Genomic DNA, 26,865 nt, shown 5'->3' with positions numbered 1-26,865 from the left:
TGTGTGACCCACACCACAAGACAACAGATCTACATACATGCAAAGGTAATAGGTAGGTGTGATGAAATCACTACTGCGCTGCAGGATTACATGGGTAACTAGTGGCAAAACTGCCTCCTCAGTCCTCACACTACTACACACCAACAGTTCTCCCAATTGGAAAGGGGAAACAGACCAAGTCCTTCGCCAGAGTGCTGCGAATGTGATAACAGTAGCAACCCAAGGAGCAAAGTAGAACAGTCCAAAATAAAGCAATGTCCAATCAAGGTTCTATACAAAAACACACCAACATCAAAATAACTGACTATACGAACACTAACCAAAGGCCGCCCGGTGGAAAGAAGGCAAAGTGCAGAATATAGATGTAAAAGGGTATGCAGGGATTTTATCTAAACATTTTTGCTGAAAGAAATACCGAAAATCTTCAAATATATATTGGGGGCCGGGGGTGGGGTAAGGGGTTAAACCGGGTGGGGAAGCGGTTGAGGTGGCATTATAAACAAAGACAAACATACTGTATTTTTTCTGCTAAAATGTTTAGTTGAAAAAGTTTTCATTATTTTTTAATTTGGTAAAATCACATGTAACCAGTCCTGCAGAAGAGGTGAAAGGCAAGAAATTGCAACAATATTACTTTTAAAAGGATATGTCTCTGGTAAAAAGGTGCAAAAGAGTGGCTTAGTGGTCATGAAGTCCCAGAAAGGGGACCAGGAGGACAGGGCCTCTCAAAAGTAAATTAATCTGTTCCTGTGTGGTTCAGCAGTGTTGAACCAGGTGTTGAGTTGTTGTCTTTGCGGGTCAAACCCTGTTGGAAGACAGCGAGTCCTGTAGTCTAGGTGGCTAGTCTGTGTCAAGTTGTGTTCGAAACAGAGCTCCAGGCGGTCAAAGGCGACGTTCAATAAATGCAGTTCGATAAGCCCAGCAGGGTTGCTTCGAAGGTCGAGCCGGTTCGAGACGATGGCCACTGTTGGGTCGAGTCGACAAGTGATGCAATGCTTCCAGCGGTTCAGGTCAATGTCCAGAACGGTTTGGTGTGGAGATACTGGTGGTCTGATTCAATGTTCGAAGTTGCAGAGGTTCGAAGTCATCCACAGTGGAAAGCTGATGTTCGAGTATAAAAGCAGCAGCCAGAAACAGCATTTTGAGAAAGCTGGGGGTGCTGGAGGGTGTCAAAAAGCCAGAGAGAGACCCAAGGAGCTGAGAGGAACCTGGAAGGCCTGGAGGAGGAAGAGCTACCCAGACACTGAGCCTGACTGTGCAGGGGAGGCTGCAGTGTAGCGTGGAAGCTGTGCCTCCAGGAAGGCTAAACCAGGGACAGCTGGGGTTGCCTGGTGGCACCCACAACCGAACTCTTCCCCTGGGTGGAAAAGGAGAGCCCCGGCCCCTGGCGGGCATCTGACAAGACCCTGAACCCAGGTTAAAAAAATGCTTAAAAAAAATGCCCCTATTGCTCCTGAAACCATGAGAATGCCGTTTTGGGGAGCTGATGGAAGTGTAACCAAAGTGTCTGGAAGAGCATAATGGGACTTGGAGTCCAAAACTTTAGACTTTGAAAATTGAGAGGGGTCTGAGCCAGACTGGAAGGGGAAGACCATTTTGAGTAAACAAACATATCCAGTGTCACAAGGTTAACAGCTGCTCTCCCGGGTGAACGGCAGAGTTGGGGCGGTACTAGCAGAAGGAGAGCCATAGTCTTGACTCAAACGGAAGAATGACAGAAGCAGGAAGCCTTCCATTGCAACCAGTGAGTCAAGGAGAAAGATGAAAGCCCGGTTTGTGTAGCGGAGCACTTGCAACAATTCTATCAAGAGAGATTGAGAAAGAAGGAGTAGGGAAAGATACAGAGTAACCGAGTGGTCAGGCGAGGGATGAACGCTCATTCAAAGGTCTCGGTGAAATGTGTTGTGAACTGTGAAAGTGGTTGTTTAAAAGGCTCACGCCCCACCGAGGGAAGTCTAATTGAGTTTGAACTGTGATTATTAAACAAAAGCAGGGGGAAGGGAACTCCAATCAACCAATTGAAAATAGAACCACATAGTTTGATCCTAGCTGAGGGAAACTAAACTGAAAGTGAACTACAAGGTCCAGAAAGCCTTTGAGATCTGAGCCCGACTGAGGGGGATCTGAGCCCGACTGAGGGGATCGGAGATCTGAGCCCGAATGAGGGGGATCCGAGATCTGAGCCTGACTGCGAAAAAGAATATCTTATTTTGCGAACATTGTGTTAAGAGGAGCCCATATGAGGGGGGTCCGGGGTGAATAGTGAATCGCCTGAGACACCAAATACTGTGAAAATCTGAAAGAGGAAAATAACTTGTTTGTTTGTTGCATCAGGCCCTCTGGATGAAGAGACTTTGAGAGGCAAAGAGACTTGGGCACGGAAGGCCCTGATGCTAATGTTTGAACTGCACCCTCGTGCTAGAGAAACCAGTGACTGTGCTAAGCTCGAGTGAACTGCCTTGTCCCGTGCTGAAAACATGGGGAAGGGAGGCCAAAGGCCTGAACCTCCTGACATATCATTTTGTGAACACTTCTTTCTTTTTGTAACTGTTTCCTACACTATTTGTTTTAGTGGGAAGGATTGGCAATAGGTCTATTAGTATATGCCTTTTATTTTGACAAGACACTACGAGGACTGCATTATTATTTGATGGGTGTAGCTTGCTCCCATCTGTAGATTTAGGATTAGATAGGCGTTTTTCAAACCCTTTGTAAGTCAATAAACACCCTTGAACTGTGATCACTTGTGCCTGTCATCTTACTGTTGATACCATGGTTTCCTTACACAGCTGACTTGGGTTTGAGGACGATTCGGAATGGCAGAACACAGGAATCCAGCTACCTTGACTTCTTGTGGAGCTGTGAGTCCCAATCCAGGGGCTCAAGGACACAGTGAGTCCTTTTCCTCTTCACCACCATTCTGGTAAGGCTAGCTGGCACCCGCAGGAGTCCTTCACCTCCAATGAGGAGCCTGGGTAATGATGCAGTTGACAGAGAGTGCAAGTCTTGGTCCAACAGCAGTAACCCGAAGTGTTATCTCAGGATGGGTAGGCGTCCGAGCTTGCCTCTGCCTTAGAACACCTCGCCTCTCCTATATCAGAGGTCTTTGGAAAGAACTACTCTCCCAACAGGGTCCAAACAAATGTTCCTTGTCCAAACTGAATCAACGAAAAAGTGAGTGACCCCTTCCTTATAAAGGTAACAGGTCACAGGGGACTGGATAAAAGTAAGCCTACTTTCAGGGCTCCAATCCCTGTCTCTGTGATAAGTGACCTTTGTCTTCTTGCATCATACCCAAAGTGCTCTGCTCTGCACAAAGGATACAGGAAGAAATGATAAGCCCACAGAAAACCAAGATGGAGGAACCCTTCCATGAGTCCCTGCTGCTCTGACTGTTTTAACTCGCCCTCTTCCCAAGTCTGCAGCTTCAAAGGTCCATTGGTATTTGCAACACCCTGATGTGAGGCTGTCCCTTTTGTTATTATGGCTGTGTCTCTTTGTAGCTTGATTCCCACGTGTCCCCCTGCAGAATGTTTCCCAGGCTGGAGAGAGGTGTTAGCCAACCTCCCAACTACAAGGATCAAAGAGAGAGAGCTTTCCCGCCTATTGTCCTGCTTGCTGAAGTGGAGGCAGGAAGGGTGGCTACGAATCTACACAGCCTTTCCATAGCTGGCCTGAGCTGACAGGCTTGCCACGAGTATCATACACATCTGATGTGGCTTTAATAATTGGGTTATACTATCAGTCACCATACTAAAACCCAGGTATGGCGTATTCCTAGAGAATACCCTGCTACCAGATGAACAGTGTTCACAATTATTATGATTTAACTTTGGGATCAGAGATCCAGATTTCAATGTGACCTTTGTCTGCACTGACTTTGGTGCCACAGCAGCTGTCAAACAAGGCACGTGCAACCCTTGAACCTGCCCTGTGCTACTGAGGAGCAGTTGCTGCAGATCAGGAGACTAATGCAGCAGGGCACATGTGTACACTATGCTTCTGCCATGGAGCTGTAGGAAAGAGGGCCTGTTTAGCTGTTACGGCTGTGCCACAGGCGCACCAATTGGCACCCATCGTGGAATATTTGGGACTCGTTCATCTCCATAACCCTCCCTGGACAATACCTATTCATATGTTTGTCTTTATCTTCGGTTTGCAAGACTTTCAAACTCCCTTATCTAATTTCACAAACTGCATGTCCATAATGCACCTTGTGGCAATTCCCTTTCCCTGACTATTCCTATTCAGCAGTTTTAGGACTACAATCTCCAGAACCCTTGGAGATCAGTGCAGCAGTCTCTTTTCCAGGAACAGAGAGGGAGGAGGCCAATTACCTTCAGGTGTGTTGCTCCAGGTGCTTCTAATTAGCCTGCTATAGCACAGGGCAGGTCAGTAGTTAAGCAGCTGCCTGCAGGAGCACAGGTCTCTTGCATTGAGCTCGCTTCCAGCCCTCTGCTGCTTTGATCCTTGGATTTCTGCTGTGTCCTGTTATTTCCAGAACCGGCTCCTGTTCCAGAGCCCTGTGCTCCCTGGCTTGCAGCCCTGCTCCTCTGCCTTTACTCACCTGTCCTTTGCACTGCACCTCTGTGCTTCCTGTACTGCAGCCCTGCTCCTCTGCTTGCAGTCCTCTATTCCCTGTCTACAGCCCCTTGCTCTCTACCACCAATGATCTTGTTCCCTGCCTGCAGTTCCTTATGCTGTGTCCATTGCTTGTGTTACCTGTCTTTAGCTTACTTGAGTCTTCCACCCTGCCCGCGTTATCCCACTTTAGAGCTGCAGTTTCCTTGTTTTCTCTCTGCAGTCCGGCCCTTGTTATCCCACTCCAGAGTTACTGTTCCTTGTTATCAGTCTGCACTTGCCAGTCTCCTTACCCCTTTACTCAGATTCTAGTTTCCCTGCTTTTCTTCTTTCTTCCGGTTCTCTGTCCTGTACCTTGCTCACTTTGACGTCCTTTTTTCCTTGTATATTTCTGTTAAAGTTCTTGTCTTCACTTGTGCCTTGTGTATTTCCTTTGTTCAGAGTTTGGCTGCTGGGTTTCCAGCAGGCAATCTCTGCCCCCTTTCCTTTGTCGCATTTCAGTATTGTCCCTTGTGCCATTGTTAACAGTGTGCTGTTTCCTGCTTCAGGAGGCAGTCATTGTTCGGTTCCTGCTGGACCCGTACAGGCTTCAGTCTTGTGAGTACTGTTAGCTTGTTTGTGCCTTAGGGTCCAGACACAGACACCCACTGCTGTTGCTCCTTTCCATGAGCATTCAGAGTGGGGCCCTGTAATAGTAACCAGCTCAGAAAGCTGGAGCTTCCCCGGTTCTGTGGGAAACTCTTTCCCCCATTCTGCGTACACCCCAAGAGGGAACCTACTGTGTTTGTTTTACTTGTATTCCCTGCCACTTTCTGTGCACAGCCTCTGTTGCCTATCCTTTCTTGTCTGCAGGACTCCTTGTACTCCTGCATCTTGTGTCCTTTGCTTCCTTTGGCTTTGTGGGCACATCTCTACCCGCAAGACCCTCTGACATTAGCCGACCACCCTTTCTGAGATCGAATTACCCATTTTATTATTCAATAAAAATCAAAAAGCTGAGGCTTACCCATTGACCAGATGGCAGTGCCCCACAGTAGGTGGGCACTGCCAGGAACGACTAGAGATTAATAGAGACATTAAAAGATTGTAACAGCTTCATGGGAACCAATCCAGGAGGGAGCCAGGCAGAGCTTGTCTGCTAAAGCTTTCCAGAATAGCGGAATAGTAACTGGGAGGGATCCTATATCCTGGTTACCGAGTGAAGTTCAGATCACGGGGGTCGGCCATATCCCTCCATCAATGTGGGCTAATACCTGGGATTCTATTTCTGTTCTAAAGAGGCCTGAAGGCACAAAGGGTGTCATTTTCTTAAGCAAAGAAAACTGAAATAAGCCCATTTCTGCATTCCTAGACCGGTGTTGCTTCAGCGAGTGCTTCTCCTCAAGGTAGAAGCCTGGGATGTTGCTGAAGGGGTCCTCCATCTTTAGTTAACCACAAAATCCAAGGGGTGGCCAACCTTTCCTTCCTATCGGGGGCTTAACTTAACCCTCAGTGTCTGATGGGGACGCCTTTGTGTAAAGCTTGGCATCATCCGCATATGGGGGAGTTGCAATCCCATTCTTTGAGAGACTGTCCTCCAATGGCTACAGGCACAGAGTAAAGAATAAAAGTTGAAAGGATGGTGCCTTATGGAACATCACATGAGATGGGTCAGGCGGGCAGGTGAGCGGGTAGGATCGCTTGCAAGATGGCGGATCCGATTCTGTACAGCCTGCAGTAGGTGTTGAGCAGATGGAACTGGTCTATACGGGCAAGTCCTTGATTGGAAACAGCCTTTTCTAAGATCTTGCCAAAGAAGGGTGAGTTAGTGATCGGGCGGTAAATGCTCATGACCGAGGGTCTAGTGAGGGCTTCTGCAAGGGGTGTAGTTAGACCAGCCGTAAAGGAGGAAGGGGATATTTCTTGGGAAGGTGAGAGGTTAATAGGCATGCAGACACAGAGACGAGCTTCACCAGAAATGAGTCTCACAAGTTTGGGTGGAATGCCAACTTTTATATGGAGTCGGTTTGAGGGAAGCCAAGATCACATGTAGCAGATGGTCCTGATCACTCACAGTCTCCAAGAGAGTTCAAGGGTTTTATTTTTAACGACTATAAGCAAACAGTTTGATATTGCTATGAGCTAAGTGTTCACTATGGGGCGTCCCTTTCTCGTCCTTCGATGGGCTTGCCACCTTACTAGCCCAGGCTTCCCTATTCCCCAGGTTTGCAACTAGAGATCAGTAACACCTGCATCTAGTGCTGCATGTGAGTGAGGGCCTAAAGGCAAGAGCCTTCTCTATCCGGCTCCCTCCAGGGATTAGCTAAAGATGCCCAGCCTAACACTCTACAGGGTTCTCAGTCTGGCATGATGGGGAAAAAGTGCCAACATCAGATGCTATGGTTCTGTCTCTTTCTTAGTGACTAATCTTTCTACCTCTCTCTGATCTCACTCCTTCTTTTCAACTCTCTCCATCTCCCGCCTTGTCTCACTCCCTCCAGTCATCTTTGGACTCTCTCTTCTGTTCCTCTGACTTTCACACTCTCTTCTCCACTCTTCTGTCTTCTCCCTACTCTACTTTCCTCTCCCTACTGTACTCACTGCACCTCTGTCTTGCCCATTCTACCCCCTCCTCCTACAGGCAATCTCCGGTCTGCGCCTCTGTGCCCTAATCCTACCAGAACTGTATCCACCTATCTCCTGCCCTCACCACTTTTCCCACGCACTCTCTCCACTGCCTCCTACTGGCCACTCTTTCTCTCACTTCCCCTACACTCTCCCGCTCTCCCTCTGTCGTTCCTTCTCTCTCGAACTCACGTTTTAAACACACACCCTTTTCTCTCACTCCACTGCATCCACCGGTACCACTCCCCCCTCACAATCCATACCTCACCTGCACTCTGCCACCAACTCTTCAGCACTCGGCTTCTCCGTCCATCCAACTCCTGGTCTCTTCCTGGTCTCTTCGGTCCACATCCACACCTCCTGGCATCACCCCTGCAACCCTCACTTTGCTTCTCATTCTGTCCTCGCTGATTCTACCCCTGATCCCTACATTGTTTTCGCACTCGCCTGACTCTAATGGCCAACCTGTGCCTGTCATTTCCCCAAGGGCTGGCTTACACAGGTGAGAGACTTTAAAAACCCTTTAGCCTCACCCCATTTTCATTCTCTGTTGGCAGGGTAGCAGCCTGGTGCTCAGGCTGCTCCTTGGCCTTGTCATTTTCCTCTTGTGCTGGTGAGTGTGGGTTCAGATTCGATTTGGGAAGGATTTCAATGTTTTTCCTGTTTCCTGTGCAGTCTGTTTTCACTCTGTTTGTTTTCTGTTGCCCCACCATTCGCCTGGGGTCTGCCTGGGGTTAGTAGGTCGGGTGTCTTATCCCTGTTTGCCAAAACAAATTCAAGTCCATTCCATATCTGTTCTTAAATGGATCTGATCGAGGTTTTCTTAGGAGTTGTATTCCTGAAACAGAAAAGAAAGGCCACTGGCCAGAAAGAGTAGTAGGAGGCATGTGACGGAGTGGTAACATTAATTACATTCATGGCATCTGGGGGTTTCAAGGCCTGCCCCTACTCCCTGCATCTGTGACTGGGTTGGCTTTTATCCTGGTAAGCCTCCTGCCCCAGGTTGGGCGGGCTCTCTGAGGGTAGGGCCATGATCCTGATCCTACCCTGTTGACAACGGTGCCAGTGCTTCGGTGGTTCCCATCCCGTGGAGTCCGATGCACTCCGTGGGAATGGGAAGTTACTGTTACTCCGCAGCCCGTAATATCCCAGTAATACCGGGATGTCGGCGGGCAGAAACGGTAATCCGATATTGCCGGTAAAGCGCTGGTACTACCAGCGGCTTACCGGCAATCCCTTAATGATCCCCATATTGTCTTAGTGATGTTAATCATGATATCTGGGCCTAACATTCGCTGTGACTGTGCAATCATCTAAATCGGCACCAGGGACTGCATTGTTAGTCAAAGGTTCGACCCGTTTGTTTTTTTCAACAATAGATCTCAAAACCTCCTTGAAATTTCCCGACTAATGTGACTGAGTGGATTTTTGGATGTAGGTTATGATTTAGATCGTGAAAGGTTAGCGTGGATTTGGGGCACCATGCATTTATTGTAAATAGAGGTTTATGGGTTAGAATGACTGTGTTCTAGGGACTACCTATGTGACATCCGTTTTATGGACCTCATGTATGTGCTTTTGTGTGGTGGTGGTGATGACGATGCTTGCCGTGAAGTGATGGCTTCGGATGGACACATTTATTTGGTGATGGTTTAAGATTGAGATGAAATTCCTGTAACACCAGAAAATAAAATTATGAGTTACTCAGAAACCAGTGTTTCATCCCCTACTCACTGAGTCAAAGCAGCTCCACGTGGTGGCTTCAACTAAAAAAGAACAACTGAAAAAATCCAAGATGGCTAACTTGATATATATATCACCTGACCTTCCCCTGTGACAGTGATGAGAAAGTAGAGCATGATGGGAAAAGAGGCAGAGCTAAAACTCCCAAAATAACAGGGAAGGAAGTTCCCCACCAATCTGAGCTCAAGAGAAGGGATTCAAGAAGGGCAAGATTGCTGGAAAGCAGTCACTTATCGTCTGATGCTGGATGGAGAAGTGTTAGGCTGCTGTACTGAAGTCTGATTTGAACTCCCTCGGACTCCCCGTACCGCAGAGAGGCGGTTGCTCAAAGAACCTCCTGTGAACTTCGGTGCTGAGAACCCAGTACTTGAAATAGAACCCAAAACAGCCCCTAGACCTTGATGGATGTGTTAAAGTGTTGGAAGCAACCCAGAGCCTGAGAGTTTCACTGAGAGGTTTTTAGAAAAGCACATAAAGCCAGGGAGTGGCACGCAGAAGCCTTTAAAGCAGTTGAAATCTGAGAAGGGCACTTGGCAGTTTGAAAGATACCTAGAATCTGAGATGGGTAAGTTTCATAAAGCATCTGGAGCCTGAGAGTGGTGTTGAGAATTCAGAACAGGTGCTGTCTGATAACATTAGCAACCAAAACAGGTGCTGTCTGATAGCGTTGCCAACCAAAACAGGTGCTATCTGATAACCTTGCCAACCAAAACAGGTGCTATCTGATAGCGTTGCCAACCAAAACAGGTGCTGTCTGATAACATTGCCAACCAAATCAGGTGCTATCTGATAACATTGGCAACCAAAATGGTGCTATCCGATAACATTGCCAACCAAAACAGGTGCTATCTGATAGCATTGCCAACCAAAGCATTGCAGGCGGGAGGATGCTTTATGGCTGACCCCCAAAAAGCACTTCCCACGTTTTCTAGGACTGTTTTAATTCACTATTGCATGTCCACTCCTAGTATATTTGGAAAAAGTGGTAGATCATGAGTCAGGGAACAAGGCAAGAAAACATAATTCCCACCAACAGTGGGCCCCATTACAAGTCCGGCGGTAACCCCAGTAACCCTGCCGGTGCTGCCGGCATATAGAGAAGGAGCTAAGTACCCCCACCTCAACCACCTCGCCCATATTGCCTATATATTTGGAACCAGAATGTGGGACTTGTGAGGTGCCAGTGAAAATACTGATACCAAGGAGAATCCTGGAAGCAAGGTTCCCATTGAGAAAACCATACCTGCATATGAGACAGTATGATGGCTATTTGAATGAAATTCCGGAAAAAGCAGAGCAAATGAATGGCAAAGAAGAATGATGACATCACACAGAGCCGAGCTGACGTACATAGAAGAGATGGAGAGACTAGAGAATGCAGATATTCTATAAGGCGTCAAGAAAGTATTGAAGATAAGAGACATCTTGGGATCAAGATGAAGAAGCTTATGCTACAGAACAGATGAAGATATTCAGTTGTTTTACACGTGTACAGATGCAAAGAAACGCAAGCAGACAAAGTATTCTTGAGGCTAGCTTCATAGTGAATAGATTACGGCATGCGCCAACATGTACATATAGATAAGAGTGAGTAAAAAATGGATGTTTCCACTACGTATTATAGCGGAGCTGGGCTAAAGAAAGAAGGCCTCTTTTCCAGTGTGGCGCAATTAGAAAACAAGTGAATTACAAAGTGAATCTCAGAAAGGCGAGGTTGGATGAGCCAAGAAGCCAAGGCCATATCAGGCTGGAGTAAACAGACACTGGATACAAATTGTGTGAAAGAACGAAACTCCTGTTCAGAAGCCATGGACAAAAACAAGGAAGACATCAGAGGTCTATTAGAAAATAGTATTTTAATGCACCAGAAGTTCGATTTCGTGGTCTTCTGTCACGTGGAGGGAAGAATTTGGACGAGCATGACAACCACACCTATGCATTGAAGGCAGAGCGTGCCTTCACTCCCTTGAATTCTCCAGAGCAAGAGAACACTCCCGAGGACAAGTTCAAAGCCCTAATTGACAGCAGACCACTGAGGTGATGATAGACGATTATGCTGATTGGTGGGAAGCTATGGCTAAGACTAGCTCACCAGCACCTGGACGCTCAGCCTGCGTGCTGCTAAACGTAGGTTGAAAAGTACTGACAGAGGTTAGAAGCCAATCAATGATAGGGGCCACATGTTTAAGTGTCTTATAGTGGTGTAGCCAATGGGAGGTTGTGTATTTAGTGACGTTAATAGTGACCTGTTTAAGGGGAGGGCTTAGTTGCCCCCCCTGATGATAAGAAACAAATCACTTCCTTCCACTGCCTAAGACTAGTATGGATCGTATACTTAGATGATCCCTTAGACCCTATCACTTTCTTCAATAGGTTTTTGTAGATCGCCACGTAGGATGACATTAGTAATACGTAGGTTGACGTCACCTATGACGATTGCACGCTTTTTTTTAATGCATTGAGAGAGCATGCGCTGAGACGTCCGTTGATGTCCGTTGTACTCTGTTTGAGATAATTGATATTAAAACAGAGATCCTTCAGCCATCACCTTAGTCGTTTTCGATTATTGATGTTTGAATAATTTCTGCATCCCCATCCATCTCTCTTAAAGGTCTGGAAGCCTCCAGTTCAGGCGGGTTGCTGCCAGACTTGCAATATTTACCGGCACCTGGCTTCCGGTGCCACCGGGGAATTAAACCCCTGGCGTTCCGGGAAGTCAGGCACTGGTAAATTGTTAATCCCCATTCCCATGGAATTGGGGACCACGGAAGCACCGGCACTGTTAATAACGGTGCCGGTGTTTCATTGAAACTCTGGGGGCGGATGCCGTTCCACACGCCAGGTCTGACCCTGGCGGGTGGGACGGCACCCGCCTGCAGACTCGTAGTGTGCCGTCCGGTAACAACGGTGATGGTAGTCTTATGGGCACCGTTGTTACCGGGCTGGCACACTATGTTGTGATACCTCCGAAAGACGCCTAGAAACTAGGATGGGCATGGGCAGCTAGGGCCAGAGAGGGCGGCTGGGAAGTCTGAAAGAGGCCTAGAGTGGCATTGGGAGGTTTAGGAAGGGCCTAGAGCTTGAGAGATGTGCTTAGCTACCCGGATTTACATGAATCTGAGAAGGATTGAGAATTGTGGAATTTTTGGAGAGACAATGAAAAACCACCTAGAGACTTGCGGTAATATCCAGAAAGCAGTGAAGTCGCAGAACACCAGACCCTGGGGGAGTGTAACCCTGCTGGAGCAAGGGAACATCTAGCCGTGTGTGAGAAACTATGTTTAATAAAATAATAAACACTTGTATTACTACTTCCCCTCTAGAGGTATTTGGTGATGAGGCTGGATGGCCGTGTCTCTTAGGGTGTGCGTTTGGTGATGAGGCTGGATGGTGGTCTTTGCCAGGGTATGTGTTATTTGGTGATGAGGCAGGTGTTGGGGGATGACAGGATGGTTCTGTCTGCAAGGGTATGCATTGGTGATGAGGCAGAATGGGGTGTGCCTGTGGGGTACGTGTTTGCTAATGAGGCAGGATGAGTGTGCCTGTGGGGTATGTGTTTGGTGATGAGGCTGGATGGTGGTCTCTGCCAGGGTATGTGTTATTTGGTGATGAGGCAGGTAATGGGGGATGACAGGACGGTTGTGTCTGCAAGGGTATGTATTGGTGATGAGGCAGGATGGGATGTGCCTGTGGGGTACGTGTTTGGTAATGAGGCAGGATGAGTGTGCCTGTGGAGTATGTGTTTGGTGATGAGGCTGGATGGTGGTCTCTGCCAGGGTATGTGTTATTTGGTGATGAGGCAGGATGGTGGTATCTTTGCGGGTGTGTTGTTAGGTGATGAAGCAGAATGGTGGTTTCTGTGAGGGTATGTTTCTGGTGATGAGCCAGGATGGGGGGGTCTACTTTGGTATGCGTTTGGTGATGAGGCAGCATGGTGGTGTTTGGTGATGAGGCAGGATGGTGGTGTTTGGTGATGAGGCAGGGTGGTGGTGTTTGGTGATGAGGCAGGATGGTGGTGTTTGGTGATGATGCTGGATGAAGGTGTTTGGTGATGAGGCAGGATGGTGGTGTTTGGTGATGATGCTGGATGGAGGTGTTAGGTGATGAGACAGGATGGTGGTGTTTGGTGATGAGGCAGGATGGTGGTGTTTGGTGATGCTGCTGACTGGAGGTGTTTGGTGATGAGGCAGGATGGTGGTGTTTGGTGATGAGGCAGGATGGTGGTGTTTGGTGATGAGGCAGGATGGTGGTGTTTGGTGATGCTGCTGGATGGAGGTGTTTGGTGATGAGGCAGGATGGTGGTGTTTGGTGATGAGGCAGGATGGTGGCGTTTGGTGATGCTGCTGACTGGAGGTGTTTGGTGATGAGGCAGGATGGTGGTGTTTGGTGATGAGGCAGGATGGTGGTGTTTGGTGATGCTGCTGGATGGAGGTGTTTGGTGATGAGGCAGGATGGTGGTGTTTGGTGATGAGGCAGGATGGTGGTGTTTGGTGATGCTGCTGGATGGAGGTGTTTGGTGATGAGGCAGGATGGTGGTGTTTGGTGATGATGCTGGATGGAGGTGTTAGGTGATGAGACAGGATGGTGGTGTTTGGTGATGAGGCAGGATGGTGGTGTTTGGTGATGCTGCTGACTGGAGGTGTTTGGTGATGAGGCAGGATGGAGGTGTTTGGTGATGAGGCAGGATGGTGGTGTTTGGTGATGAGGCAGGATGGTGGTGTTTGGTGATGCTGCTGGATGGAGGTGTTTGGTGATGAGGCAGGATGGTGGTGTTTGGTGATGATGCTGGATGGAGGTGTTTGGTGATGAGACAGGATGGTGGTGTTTGGTGATGAGGCAGGATGGTGGTGTTTGGTGATGCTGCTGGATGGAGGTGTTTGGTGATGAGGCAGGATGGTGGTGTTTGGTGATGATGCTGGATGGAGGTGTTTGGTGATGAGACAGGATGGTGGTGTTTGGTGATGAGGCAGGATGGCGGTGTTTGGTGATGCTGCTGGATGGAGGTGTTTGGTGATGAGGCTGGATGGTGGTGTTTGGTGATGAGGCAGGATGGTGGTGTTTGGTGATGAGACAGGATGGTGGTTTTTGGTGATGAGGCAGGATGGTGGTGTTTGGTGATGCTGCTGGATAGAGGTGTTTGGTGATGAGGCAGGATGGTGGTGTTTGGTGATGATGCTGGATGGAGGTGTTTGGTGATGAGACAGGATGGCCGTGTCTGTTAGGGTGTACGTTTGGTGATGAGGCTGGATGGTGGTCTTTGCCAGGGTATGTGTTATTTGGTGATGAGGCAGGTGTTGGGGGTGACAGGATGGTTCTGTCTGCAAGGGTATGCATTGGTGATGAGGCAGAATGGGGTGTGCCTGTGGGGTACGTGTTTGGTAATGAGGCAGGATGAGTGTGCCTGTGGGGTATGTGTTTGGTGATGAGGCTGGATGGTGGTCTCTGCCAGGGTATGTGTTATTTGGTGATGAGGCAGGTGTTGGGGGATGACAGGATGGTTGTGTCTGCAAGGGTATGCATTGGTGATGAGGCAGGATGGGATGTGCCTGTGGGGTACGTGTTTGGTAATGAGGCAGGATGAGTGTGCCTGTGGAGTATGTGTTTGGTGATGAGGCTGGATGGTGGTCTCTGCCAGGGTATGTGTTATTTGGTGATGAGGCAGGATGGTGGTATCTTTGCGGGTGTGTTGTTAGGTGATGAAGCAGAATGGTGGTTTCTGTGAGGGTATGTTTCTGGTGATGAGCCAGGATGGGGGTGTCTACTTTGGTATGCGTTTGGTGATGAGGCAGCATGGTGGTGTTTGGTGATGAGGCAGGATGGTGGTGTTTGGTGATGAGGCAGGGTGGTGGTGTTTGGTGATGAGGCAGGATGGTGGTGTTTGGTGATGATGCTGGATGAAGGTGTTTGGTGATGAGACAGGATGGTGGTGTTTGGTGATGATGCTGGATGGAGGTGTTTGGTGATGAAGCAGGATGGTGGTGTTTGGTGATGAGGCAGGATGGTGGTGTTTGGTGATGCTGCTGGATGGAGGTGTTTGGTGATGAGACAGGATGGTGGTGTTTGGTGATGAGGCAGGATGGTGGCGTTTGGTGATGCTGCTGGCTGGAGGTGTTTGGTGATGAGGCAGGATGGTGGTGTTTGGTGATGATGCTGGATGGAGGTGTTTGGTGATGAGACAGGATGGTGGTGTTTGGTGATGAGGCAGGATGGCGGTGTTTGGTGATGCTGCTGGATGGAGGTGTTTGGTGATGAGGCTGGATGGTGGTGTTTGGTGATGAGGCAGGATGGTGGTGTTTGGTGATGAGACAGGATGGTGGTTTTTGGTGATGAGGCAGGATGGTGGTGTTTGGTGATGCTGCTGGATGGAGGTGTTTGGTGATGAGGCAGGATGGTGGTGTTTGGTGATGATGCTGGATGGAGGTGTTTGGTGATGAGACAGGATGGCCGTGTCTGTTAGGGTGTGCGTTTGGTGATGAGGCTGGATGGTGGTCTTTGCCAGGGTATGTGTTATTTGGTGATGAGGCAGGTGTTGGGGGTGACAGGATGGTTCTGTCTGCAAGGGTATGCATTGGTGATGAGGCAGAATGGGGTGTGCCTGTGGGGTACGTGTTTGGTAATGAGGCAGGATGAGTGTGCCTGTGGGGTATGTGTTTGGTGATGAGGCTGGATGGTGGTCTCTGCCAGGGTATGTGTTATTTGGTGATGAGGCAGGTGTTGGGGGATGACAGGATGGTTGTGTCTGCAAGGGTATGCATTGGTGATGAGGCAGGATGGGATGTGCCTGTGGGGTACGTGTTTGGTAATGAGGCAGGATGAGTGTGCCTGTGGGGTATGTGTTTGGTGATGAGGCTGGATGGTGGTCTCTGCCAGGGTATGTGTTATTTGGTGATGAGGCAGGTAATGGGGATGACAGGATGGTTGTGTCTGCAAGGGTATGCATTGGTGATGAGGCAGGATGGGATGTGCCTGTGGGGTACGTGTTTGGTAATGAGGCAGGATGAGTGTGCCTGTGGAGTATGTGTTTGGTGATGAGGCAGGATGGTGGTATCTTTGAGGGTGTGTTGTTAGGTGATGAAGCAGAATGGTGGTTTCTGTGAGGGTATGTTTCTGGTGATGAGCCAGGATGGGGGTGTCTACTTTGGTATGTGTTTGGTGATGAGGCAGCATGGTGGTGTTTGGTGATGAGGCAGGATGGTGGTGTTTGGTGATGAGGCAGGGTGGTGGTGTTTGGTGATGAGGCAGGATGGTGGTGTTTGGTGATGATGCTGGATGAAGGTGTTTGGTGATGAGACAGGATGGTGGTGTTTGGTGATGCTCCTGACTGGAGGTGTTTGGTGATGAGGCAGGATGGTGGTGTTTGGCGATGCTGCTGGATGGTGGTGGTTGGTGATGAGGCAGGATGGTGGTGGTTGGTGATGATGCTGGATGGAGGTGTTAGGTGATGAGACAGGATGGTGGTGTTTGGTGATGAGGCAGGATGGTGGCGTTTGGTGATGCTGCTGACTGGAGGTGTTTGGTGATGAGGCAGGATGGTGGTGTTTGGTGATGAGGCAGGATGGTGGTGTTTGGTGATGCTGCTGGATGGAGGTGTTTGGTGATGAGGCAGGATGGTGGTGTTTGGTGATGAGGCAGGATGGTGGTGTTTGGTGATGCTGCTGGATGGAGATGTTTGGTGATGAGGCAGGATGGTGGTGTTTGGTGATGATGCTGGATGGAGGTGTTTGGTGATGAGACAGGATGGTGATGTTTGGTGATGAGGCAGGATGGTGGTGTTTGGTGATGATGCTGGATGGAGGTGTTTGGTGATGAGACAGGATGGTGGTGTTTGGTGATGAGGCAGGATGGTGGTGTTTGGTGATGCTGCTGGGTGGAGGTGTTTGGTGATGAGGCAGGATGGTGGTGTTTGGTGATGATGCTGGATGGAGGTGTTTGGTGATGAGACAGGATGGTGGTGTTTGGTGATGAGGCAGGATGGTGGTGTTTGGTGATGAGGCAGGATGGTGGTGTTTGGTGATGCTGCTGGATGGAGGTGTTTGGTGATGAGGCAGGATGGTGGTGTTTGGTGATGATGCTGGATGGAGGTGTTTGGTGATGAGACAGGATGGTGGTGTTTGGTGATGAGGCAGGATGGTGGTGTTTGGTGATGCTGCTGGATGGAGGTGTTTGGTGATGAGGCAGGATGGTGGTGTTTGGTAATGAGGCAGGAAGGAGGTATCTCTAAGGTATGTGTTGTTTGAAGGTTCAGTATCACATTTGACCTTTGGTGATGCTTTGGTCTTCTGCGGCGATGCACGGGGTAGGAATTTGAGCATGGTACAGGGTGGAGCTGTTGGTACGTCTCTGGCAGTCCCAGTAGATAATGCCTTGTAGATCTGGATGGGGCGAGAGGAAGAGGAGGGTGAGCCCTCCTCTCACACTGTTCCGAAGTACGGTGCTCACCCGCTAGTACATGTTCCTCCCTCTGGCCAGTCTCCCTTAATTTGCCATCTTCTTTCAGCTGGAAAACTGGCAGCGTTGGAAGAATTCAGGGTCCAGAAGGAAGATCTGTCTGCCCAGTTCACAGCCCTAGAGGAGAAGCTGAAGAAGCAGGAGGAGGAATACACAGAGAGGCTCTACAAACTGGAGAGGAAGGCAGTGGTGGACAAGGACAGGTCAGCAACTGGCTCTGCGTGTCACCCTGAAGTGTCCTGACATAAAGTGTATGTAACCTGCCTGTACGTCTGACCCTGAGGTGCTCCGTACAGTGTCTGAAGGTCTGACCCTGAGGTGCTCTGTCCATTGTCTGAAGGTCTGACCCTGAGGTTCTCTGTCCATTGTCTGAAGGTCTGACCCTGAGGTTCTCTGTCCAGTGCCTGAAGGTCTGACCCTGAGGTGCTCGGTCCAGTGCCTGAAGGTCTGACCCTGAGGTGCTCTGTCCATTGTCTGAAGGTCTGACCCTGAGGTGCTCTGTCCAGCAGTGTCTGAAGGTTTGACCCTGAGGTGCTCTGTCCATTGTCTGAAGGTCTGACCCTGAGGTGCTCTGTCCAGCAGTGTCTGAAGGTCTGACTCTGAGGTGCTCTGTCCGGTGTCTGAAGGTCTGACCCTGAGGTGCTCTGTCCAGCAGTGTCTGAAGGTCTGACCCTGAGGTGCTCTGTCCATTGTCTGTAAATCTGACCCTGAGGTGCTCTGTCCAGTGTCTGAAGGTCTGACGCTGAGGTGCTCTGTCCAGTGTCTGAAGGTCTGACCCTGAGGTGCTCTGTCCATTGTCTGAAGGTCTGACCCTGAGGTGCTCTGTCCGGTGTCTGAAGGTCTGACCCTGAGGTGCTCTGTCCATTGTCTGAAGGTCCGACCCTGAGGTGCGTTCTACAGTGTGTGTTGGTCTGATCGTGAGGTGCTCCACAGAGCGTGTCTGTAAATCTGACCCTGAGGTGCTCTGTCCAGCAGTGTCTGAAGGTCTGACCCTGAGGTGCTCCGTCCAGTGTCTGAAGGTCTGACCCTGAGGTGCTCTGTCCGGTGTCTGAAGGTCTGACCCTGAGGTGCTCTGTCCAGCAGTGTCTGAAGGTCTGACCCTGAGGTGCTCTGTCCAGCAGTGTCTGAAGGTCTGACCCTGAGGTGCTCCGTCCAGTGTCTGAAGGTCTGACTCTGAGGTGCTCTGTCCATTGTCTAAAGGTCTGACCCTGAGGTGCTCTGTCCATTGTCTGAAGGTCCGACCCTGAGGTGCTCTGTCCGGTGTCTGAAGGTCTGACCCTGAGGTGCGTTCTACAGTGTGTGTTGGTCTGATCGTGAGGTGCTCCACAGAGTGTGTCTGTAAATCTGACCCTGAGGTGCTCCGTACAGTGTCTGAAGGTCTGACCCTGAGGTGCTCTGTCCAGCAGTGTCTGAAGGTCTGACCCTGAGGTGCTCTGTCCGGTGTCTGAAGGTCTGACCCTGAGGTGCTCTGTCCAGTGTCTGAAGGTCTGACCCTGAGGTGCTCTGTCCGGTGTCTGAAGGTCTGACCCTGAGGTGCTCCGTCCAGTGTCTGAAGGTCCAACGCTGAGGTGCTCTGTCCAGTGTCTGCAGGTCCGACCCTGAGGTGCTCTGTCCATTGTCTGAAGGTCCGACCCTGAGGTGCTCTGTCCATTGTCTGAAGGTCCGACCCTGAGGTGCTCTGTCCATTGTCTGAAGGTCCGACCCTGAGGTGCTCTGTCCAGTGTCTGAAGGTCCGACCCTGAGGTGCTCTGTCCAGTGTCTGAAGGTCCGACCCTGAGGTGCTCTGTCCATTGTCTGAAGGTCCGACCCTGAGGTGCTCTGTCCATTGTCTGAAGGTCCGACCCTGAGGTGCTCTGTCCATTGTCTGAAGGTCTGACCCTGAGGTGCTCCATACAGTGTGTGTTGGTCTGATCGTGAGGTGCTCCACACAGTGTTTCTGTAAGTCTGACCCTGAGGTGCTCCGTACAGTGTGTGTTGGTCTGATCGTGAGGTGCTCCACACAGTGTTTCTGTAAGTCTGACCCTGAGGTGCTCGCTATAGTGTTTCTGAAGATCTGATCCTGGGGGACTCTGTTAACATTACTCCAAGTCTGACCGCAGGTGTGTTCTTTAATGTCCCTCCAGGTATGGCCTCAGAGCATTGTGTAAAGTGGTTTTTAGGGTTGAAGCGACATCCACATGTATTTATACAAACATTACACAGAGCACAAACAGAGTTTAAACGTTTCTTGGCCTTATCCATGTTATAACACATTCCTAAAAAGCAAGTGCATATCATAAAGAACGGAACACAACATATATCTGCATGCATGAAAAGTATTCATTAACATAGCATCAATCATAAGAACGCTACTTGATCTTGGCCAGGTTACCTGAAGCGATTGACTTTCATTAAAGCAACAGACCACAAGACTCTTCATGGAATGAGTTTGTCGTACAGATGATCTGATAAGCCATTTATAAGCTGCCTGTACACAAGTGTTCCTATGCGCGACAAGACAGAGGAGGAAAGACAGAGGGAGGACAAAACAAATGATTTTACTAAGCCTTGTGTCATTCAGATCGTGCAGGTGCAGAGGGGAGAAGGAGAGAAGTGCCAGGGGGAGGTAAGGGGGAAGCATTGCTCTAAGTAAATGCAGCAGTGCAGCACGGCCCTGGGTAAGTGCAAGGAGGCAGGCGACTGGAGGGTTACAGATACAGCCCCTAAGTGTGCGGTAGGCCCGGAAGCAGTGCAGGGGCTACTGGTCATGGAGGAGCCTGGTGCCCAGTGGGATTTCGAGGGTAGCCAGGCAACCAGTCAGCGCAGCAGACAGACTGGTAAGTCAGCAGGGGAGAAAGAGCAAGAAAGCAGAAACAAAAAGGAAGGTCTTGAGCTGCTTCCAGAACTTAAGGTGATCCGGCTCAAGTTTGAGAGGGGCAGGGAGGCCATTCCAGAGGGAGGCACCTGCAGAGGAGAGAGATCTACCTCCACTCTCTCCCTGGAGAAGCGTCTGACCCTCAGAGAGTTAGAGGTGGCTGGGTGAAGGGCTTGAGAAGGAAGGTGTTTAGCAAGAGAGAGTTGTATGTATTGCGGGCCTCAGCCCCAACAAGCCTTGTGGACGATGCAGGTCTTGAACTTGATCCATGCAGCCATCGGGAGCCAGTGGAGAGATTTCAGGGCTGGAGATATACGGTCCCTGGGTTTGAGGCCAAGGACAAGTCTTGCAGTCCTGTTCTGGATTAGTTGCAGATGGCGGATTGCAGTAGTCCAGCCTAGAGAGAACCAGGGCTCTGGAGACAGTGAGCTTCTGGGGGGAAGTGAGAAAAGGAAGAATACCTCTGAGGAGGTGCAGCTGGCAGTGGGCCTTCTTGGCAAGGTCGGTGATGTGAGGAGAGAAGGAGAGAGTGGAGTCGAAGATGACACCAATGCTTTTTGCCTCCTAAGAAAACAAAGGAAGAGGGCGCAAGGAGGGCTCCAGAGTGAGAGAGGGAAAGCGGGAACAGGGTTCCCAGTGAGAAGGATCTCAGTCTTACTGGCATTAAAGCAGAACTTGTTGGAGGTACACCACTCCTGAATCATGGATAGACATTAGGATTTGAGAGGCAGGTTTCCAGGGTGCTGGGTGAGGTCATGCGAGGAGGGGCCTGACCTGGATTACGATTTGAGAGGCAGGTCTCCAGGGTGCGGGTGAGACCATGCGAGGAGGCGCCTGACCTGGATTAGGACTTGAGAGGCAGGTCTCCAGAGTGCCGGGTGAGGCCATGCGAGGAGGCGCCTGACCTGGATTAGGACTTGAGGCAGGTCTCCAGGATGCCGGGTGAGGCCATGCGAGGAGGCGCCTGACCTTGATTAGGACTTGAGAGGCAGGTTTCCAGGGTGCCGGGTGAGGCCATGCGAGGAGGCGCCTGACCTTGATTAGGACTTGAGAGGCAGGTCTCCAGGGTGCCGGGTGAGGCCATGCAAGGAGGCGCCTGACCTGGATTAGGACTTGAGAGGCAGGAGGTGAGATGTAGATCTGGAAAGCAATTAAGAGGTGGGTAAAGCATGTGAAGAGGAAATTGGCGATAGCATGGAGAAGATTGGTGATAGCATAGACGATATTGATTACAGCAAGTAGGAGATTGGTGATAGTCAGGAGGAGGCTGGGGAAAATATAAAGAAGATGGTGGCCTGAAGGTCTGGAAGTTATGGTGAAGACCGGTGACTGTGAGGAGGAGGTTAGTAAAGATCAGAAGGAGATTGGGGCCAGAAAGGAGGGGATTAGTGACAGTAAGGCGGAGGCTGGAAACCAGCATGAGATTGTGTAAGATTTTGAGAAGACATTTAGCGAGACTGAGTAGGATATTGGTGATAATGCAGAGGAAGCTGGTGACAGCAAGGAGGCATTTGTAGAAAATAAAGAGGAGAAGGTGGACAGAGAAGTTAAGGAAATTGTGGAGGAGACTAGTGATAGTGAAAAGTAGGTTGGGAAACAGCAGAGGATCGGTTAAGATTTGGAGAAGCTGTTTGGAGAATTGGAAAAGGGGGTTGGGGGAGAATGTCTGGAGCAGATAGGGACCATTAGAAATGGTTGGTGAAGACAGGGTGGGGGAAGGGTGGAAGGAATATTGGTGTGAATGTGTGGAAGGAGGAGGAAGAAGGACATCGGGAGATTGGGGAAAAGTTATGGTGGAAAGTGGAGAACCTTTCAAACCTCGATGAAAAGGCTTGCACAGGAGGTTGGAGTCAGAGAAGGAGAGAAAGGTGGCAGACACCTGTAAAGAGGATATAAGACAACAGCAGGAGGAAGTATTGACAGATAGACCGGGAGAGTTCAGGCGGGTTCAGTTAGTCCTAGGCCGGTGTTAGTGGCGGGAGGGAGAAGAAGCACATGACATCTGAAGGAGCAGACTGTGATCCTAGGAGGAACAGATAGGCCGGTCCAGGAGACTCAGCCCTGAGGGAGACCAGAGGACTCTCCTCTGAGACTTTGCCAACTGCCAGGGAACAGTTTACCCAAGTAAGGGAAATATCCGAAAGCAGAGAAACACCAGTTCTACCTCTCCCTGCTTGATGAGCTTGAACTGGCACGCAGTCAATGGATGAAGCTGAGCACTTATGATATGATATGGCATTTATAATGCGCCTATACACAAGTGTTTCAAGACACAACGGGGCAAGGGAGGGGAACAAAGGGAGGACGGACACCGATCCTACTAGGCCAGGTGTCATTCAGATCGCGCAAGTGCGTTGGAACGGGGCAGGGCCAGTGCAGTACATGGGAATAGATAATAACAATAAGTAAGTGACGGCCAGCAGGTGGCAAGTGCGTGGGTAAGTGCAGACATCAGGTGTCAAGAGCTGGTAGGGGGACTGTAGGGATACAGAAACAGTCCCCAAGTGCGGGGGTTGCCAGATGGGCAGTGCAAGTGTGACGCTGGCGGTGGATGGACCTGGGCCCGAGATCAGAGGGTGTCCAGGTAGCCAGTGCAGTTCTGGTTACAGCCAGGAGGAGGAGAAAAAGCAGAAGCAAATAGAAAGGTTTTGAGGTGCTTCCAGAACCAGAGAAGGTTCTCCTCAAGGAGGCAGGGAGGCTGTTCCAGAGGGAGGCACCAGCTAAAGAAAGAGATCTACCACCAACTCGTTGTTTGGAGAAGCGACTGACCCTGAGGGAGTTGGAGGCGATGAGCGAAGAGCTTGAGAAGGAAGATATTTAGGAAGAGAGAGTTGAAGTTGCAGAGGGTTTTGAACTTGATCCTTGCTGCCACTGGGAGCCAATGGAGAGATTTCAGAGCTGGAGAGATACGATCCCTGGGCTTGAGGCCAAGGACAAGTCTCGCAGCCCTGTTCTGGATGAGTTGCAGAGGGCGGAGAGTAGAGGCAGGCAGATTTAGAAAGAGGCTGTTGCAATAGTCTAGTCTAGAGAGAACCAGAGCTTGGGAGACAGTGAGCTTCTGGGGGAAGTAGAGGAAAGGCAGAATACCTCTGAGGAGGGGCAGCTGGTAGTGTGACTTCTTAGAGGCCACTTGTTGCAGAACATGGGAAACCCGTAAACCCAAGACTGAGAATGGAACCCCTGGAATCCCACGATGCTGGGCTATGGAAACCCCATAACCAAGGATTGGGGGAAATCCCAGAACCCAAATTCATTGTTATTGACTTTAGGCTGAGCATTGTGGGACTCAGAAACGTACAAAAAATAAATAACCTGTGAAGTTGCCTGCACACTTTCCGGGCTCTGAGGAGAAAATGCACCTGGACAGTTTTGTTTGATGAAGACTCATTTTGTCGGTCGTTCAAGTCACCCTTTTGTACACTTATCCAAAATAAGACTAAACTGTACTTGTGGTCTGGCTAGTCTGTAGATCGTGTCACCTGGCTGCTCCTAATAAGGATTTTTCGTTTTCTTGGGTCTGCCTCCACATTGCCTGGAAGATGACCCTTCATCACAACCCTTGGCACTCCATAAGGCAAGTTGGCAAGTGCCTGTTTCTGTAAAGAGCTCCAGAATGCATAGAATCCACAATGCACGTTTTCTGCAAATGGTTTAAAGGCCTATGTGCCAAATATCGAATCTCTTTGCTCAGATGACCTCCTTTTCATTTGTGTGGCACATCTGCACACTATGCCGGCAGTTAGTTGTGCCCTGGATCATCTTTTCAGCATTTCTGTGTCACATCTGCACATTATACAGGCGGTTAGTTGGACCCTGGATCATCTTTTCAGCATTGCTGTGTCACATCTGCACATTATGCAGGCGGTTAGTTGTGCCCTGGATCATCTTTTCAGCATTGCTGTGTCACATCTGCACATTATACAGGCGGTTAGTTGGACCCTGGATCATCTTTTCAGCATTACTGTGTCACATCTGCACATTATGCTGGCAGTTAGTTGTGCCCTGGATCATCTTTTCAGCATTGCTGTGTCACATCTGCACATTATGCTGGCAGTTAGTTGTGCCCTGGATCATCTTTTCAGCATTGCTGTGTCACATCTGCACATTATACAGGCGGTTAGTTGGACCCTGGATCATCTTTTCAGCATTGCTGTGTCACATCTGCACATTATGCAGGCGGTTAGTTGGACCCTGGATTATCTTTTCAGCATTGCTGTGTCACATCTGCACATTATACAGGCGGTTAGTTGTGCCCTGGATCATCTTTTCAGCATTGCTGTGTCACATCTGCACATTATACAGGCGGTTAGTTGGACCCTGGATCATCTTTTCAGCATTGCTGTGTCACATCTGCACATTATGCAGGCGGTTAGTTGGACCCTGGATCATCTTTTCAGCATTGCTGTGTCACATCTGCACATTATGCAGGCGGTTAGTTGTGCCCTGGATCATCTTTTCAGCATTGCTGTGTCACATCTGCACATTATACAGGCGGTTAGTTGGACCCTGGATCATCTTTTCAGCATTGCTGTGTCACATCTGCACATTATGCAGGCGGTTAGTTGTGCCCTGGATCATCTTTTCAGCATTGCTGTGTCACATCTGCACATTATGCAGGCAGTTATTGGACCCTGGATCATCTTTTCAGCATTGCTGTGTGGCACATCTGCACATTATGTTGGCAGTTAGTTGTGCCCTGGATCATCTTTTCAGCATTGCTGTGTCACATCTGCACATTATGCAGGCGGTTAGTTGTGCCCTGGATCATCTTTTCAGCATTGCTGTGTCACATCTGCACATTATACAGGCGGTTAGTTGGACCCTGGATCATCTTTTCAGCATTACTGTGTCACATCTGCACATTATGCTGGCAGTTAGTTGTGCCCTGGATCATCTTTTCAGCATTGCTGTGTCACATCTGCACATTATGCTGGCAGTTAGTTGTGCCCTGGATCATCTTTTCAGCATTGCTGTGTCACATCTGCACATTATACAGGCGGTTAGTTGGACCCTGGATCATCTTTTCAGCATTGCTGTGTCACATCTGCACATTATGCAGGCGGTTAGTTGGACCCTGGATCATCTTTTCAGCATTGCTGTGTCACATCTGCACATTATACAGGCGGTTAGTTGTGCCCTGGATCATCTTTTCAGCATTGCTGTGTCACATCTGCACATTATACAGGCGGTTAGTTGGACCCTGGATCATCTTTTCAGCATTGCTGTGTCACATCTGCACATTATGCAGGCGGTTAGTTGGACCCTGGATCATCTTTTCAGCATTGCTGTGTCACATCTGCACATTATGCAGGCGGTTAGTTGTGCCCTGGATCATCTTTTCAGCATTGCTGTGTCACATCTGCACATTATACAGGCGGTTAGTTGGACCCTGGATCATCTTTTCAGCATTGCTGTGTGGCACATCTGCACATTATACAGGCGGTTAGTTGGACCCTGGATCATCTTTTCAGCATTGTTGTGTGTCACATCTGCACATTATGCTGGCAGTTAGTTGTGCCCTGGATCATCTTTTCAGCATTGTTGTGTCACATCTGCACATTATGCAGGCGGTTAGTTGGACCCTGGATCATCTTTTCAGCATTGCTTTGTGGCACATCTGCACATTATGCAGGCAGTTATTGGACCCTGGATCATCTTTTCAGCATTGCTGTGTCACATCTGCACATTATGCAGGCAGTTATTGGACCCTGGATCATCTTTTCAGCATTGCTGTGTGGCACATCTGCACATTATGCAGGCGGTTAGTTGGATCCTGGATCATCTTTTCAGCATTGCTGTGTGGCACATATGCACATTATGCAGGCGGTTAGTTGGACCCTGGATCATCTTTTCAGCATTGCTTTGTGGCACATCTGCACATTATGCAGGCGGTTAGTTGGACCCTGGATCATCTTTTCAGGATTGCCCTGTGGCACATCTGCACATTATGCAGGCAGTTATTGGACCCTGGATCATCTTTTCAGCATTGCCGTGTGGCACATCTGCACATTATGCAGGCGGTTAGTTGGACCCTGGATCATCTTTTCAGCATTGCTGTGTCACATCTGCACATTATGCAGGCAGTTATTGGACCCTGGATCATCTTTTCAGCATTGCTGTGTCACATCTGCACATTATGCAGGCAGTTATTGGACCCTGGATCATCTTTTCAGCATTGCTGTGTCACATCTGCACATTATGCAGGCAGTTATTGGACCCTGGATCATCTTTTCAGCATTGCCCTGTGGCACATCTGCACATTATGCAGGCGGTTAGTTGGACCCTGGATCATCTTTTCAGCATTGCCGTGTGGCACATCTGCACATTATGAAGGTGGTTAGTTGGATCCTGGATCATCTTTTCAGCATTGCCGTGTGGCACATCTGCACATTATGCAGGTGGTTAGTTGGATCCTGGATCATCTTTTCAGCATTGCCGTGTGGCACATCATGCAGGCAGCTAGTTGGACCCTGGATCATCTTTTCAGCATTGCTGTGACACATCTGCACATTATGCTGGCAGTTATTGGACCCTGGATCATATTTTCAGCATTGCTGTGTGGCACATCTGCACATTATGCAGGCAGTTATTGGACCCTGTATCATCTTTTCAGCATTGCTGTCACATCTGCACAT

General features: G+C 49.5%; 1 protein-coding gene across 1 annotated transcript in view; it reads left to right on the top strand.

Moving 5' to 3' along the window:
• The window catches only part of CFAP157 (cilia and flagella associated protein 157), a 261,513-nt gene that overhangs the window by 49,195 nt on the left and 185,453 nt on the right, over window positions 1-26,865 (top strand). The window contains exon 3 of the mRNA XM_069609140.1: window positions 17,426-17,579. Coding sequence (XP_069465241.1) covers window positions 17,426-17,579 — 154 coding nt within the window. The remainder of the gene's footprint in view (window positions 1-17,425; window positions 17,580-26,865) is intronic.

Source organism: Ambystoma mexicanum, chromosome 8 (genome assembly GCF_040938575.1).
Source record: "Ambystoma mexicanum isolate Mex_15411 chromosome 8, UKY_AmexF1_1, whole genome shotgun sequence".
Lineage (NCBI taxonomy): Eukaryota > Metazoa > Chordata > Amphibia > Caudata > Ambystomatidae > Ambystoma > Ambystoma mexicanum.
Note: the sequence above shows the minus strand (reverse complement) of the source record. Positions and strands in the feature narration are given on the sequence as shown.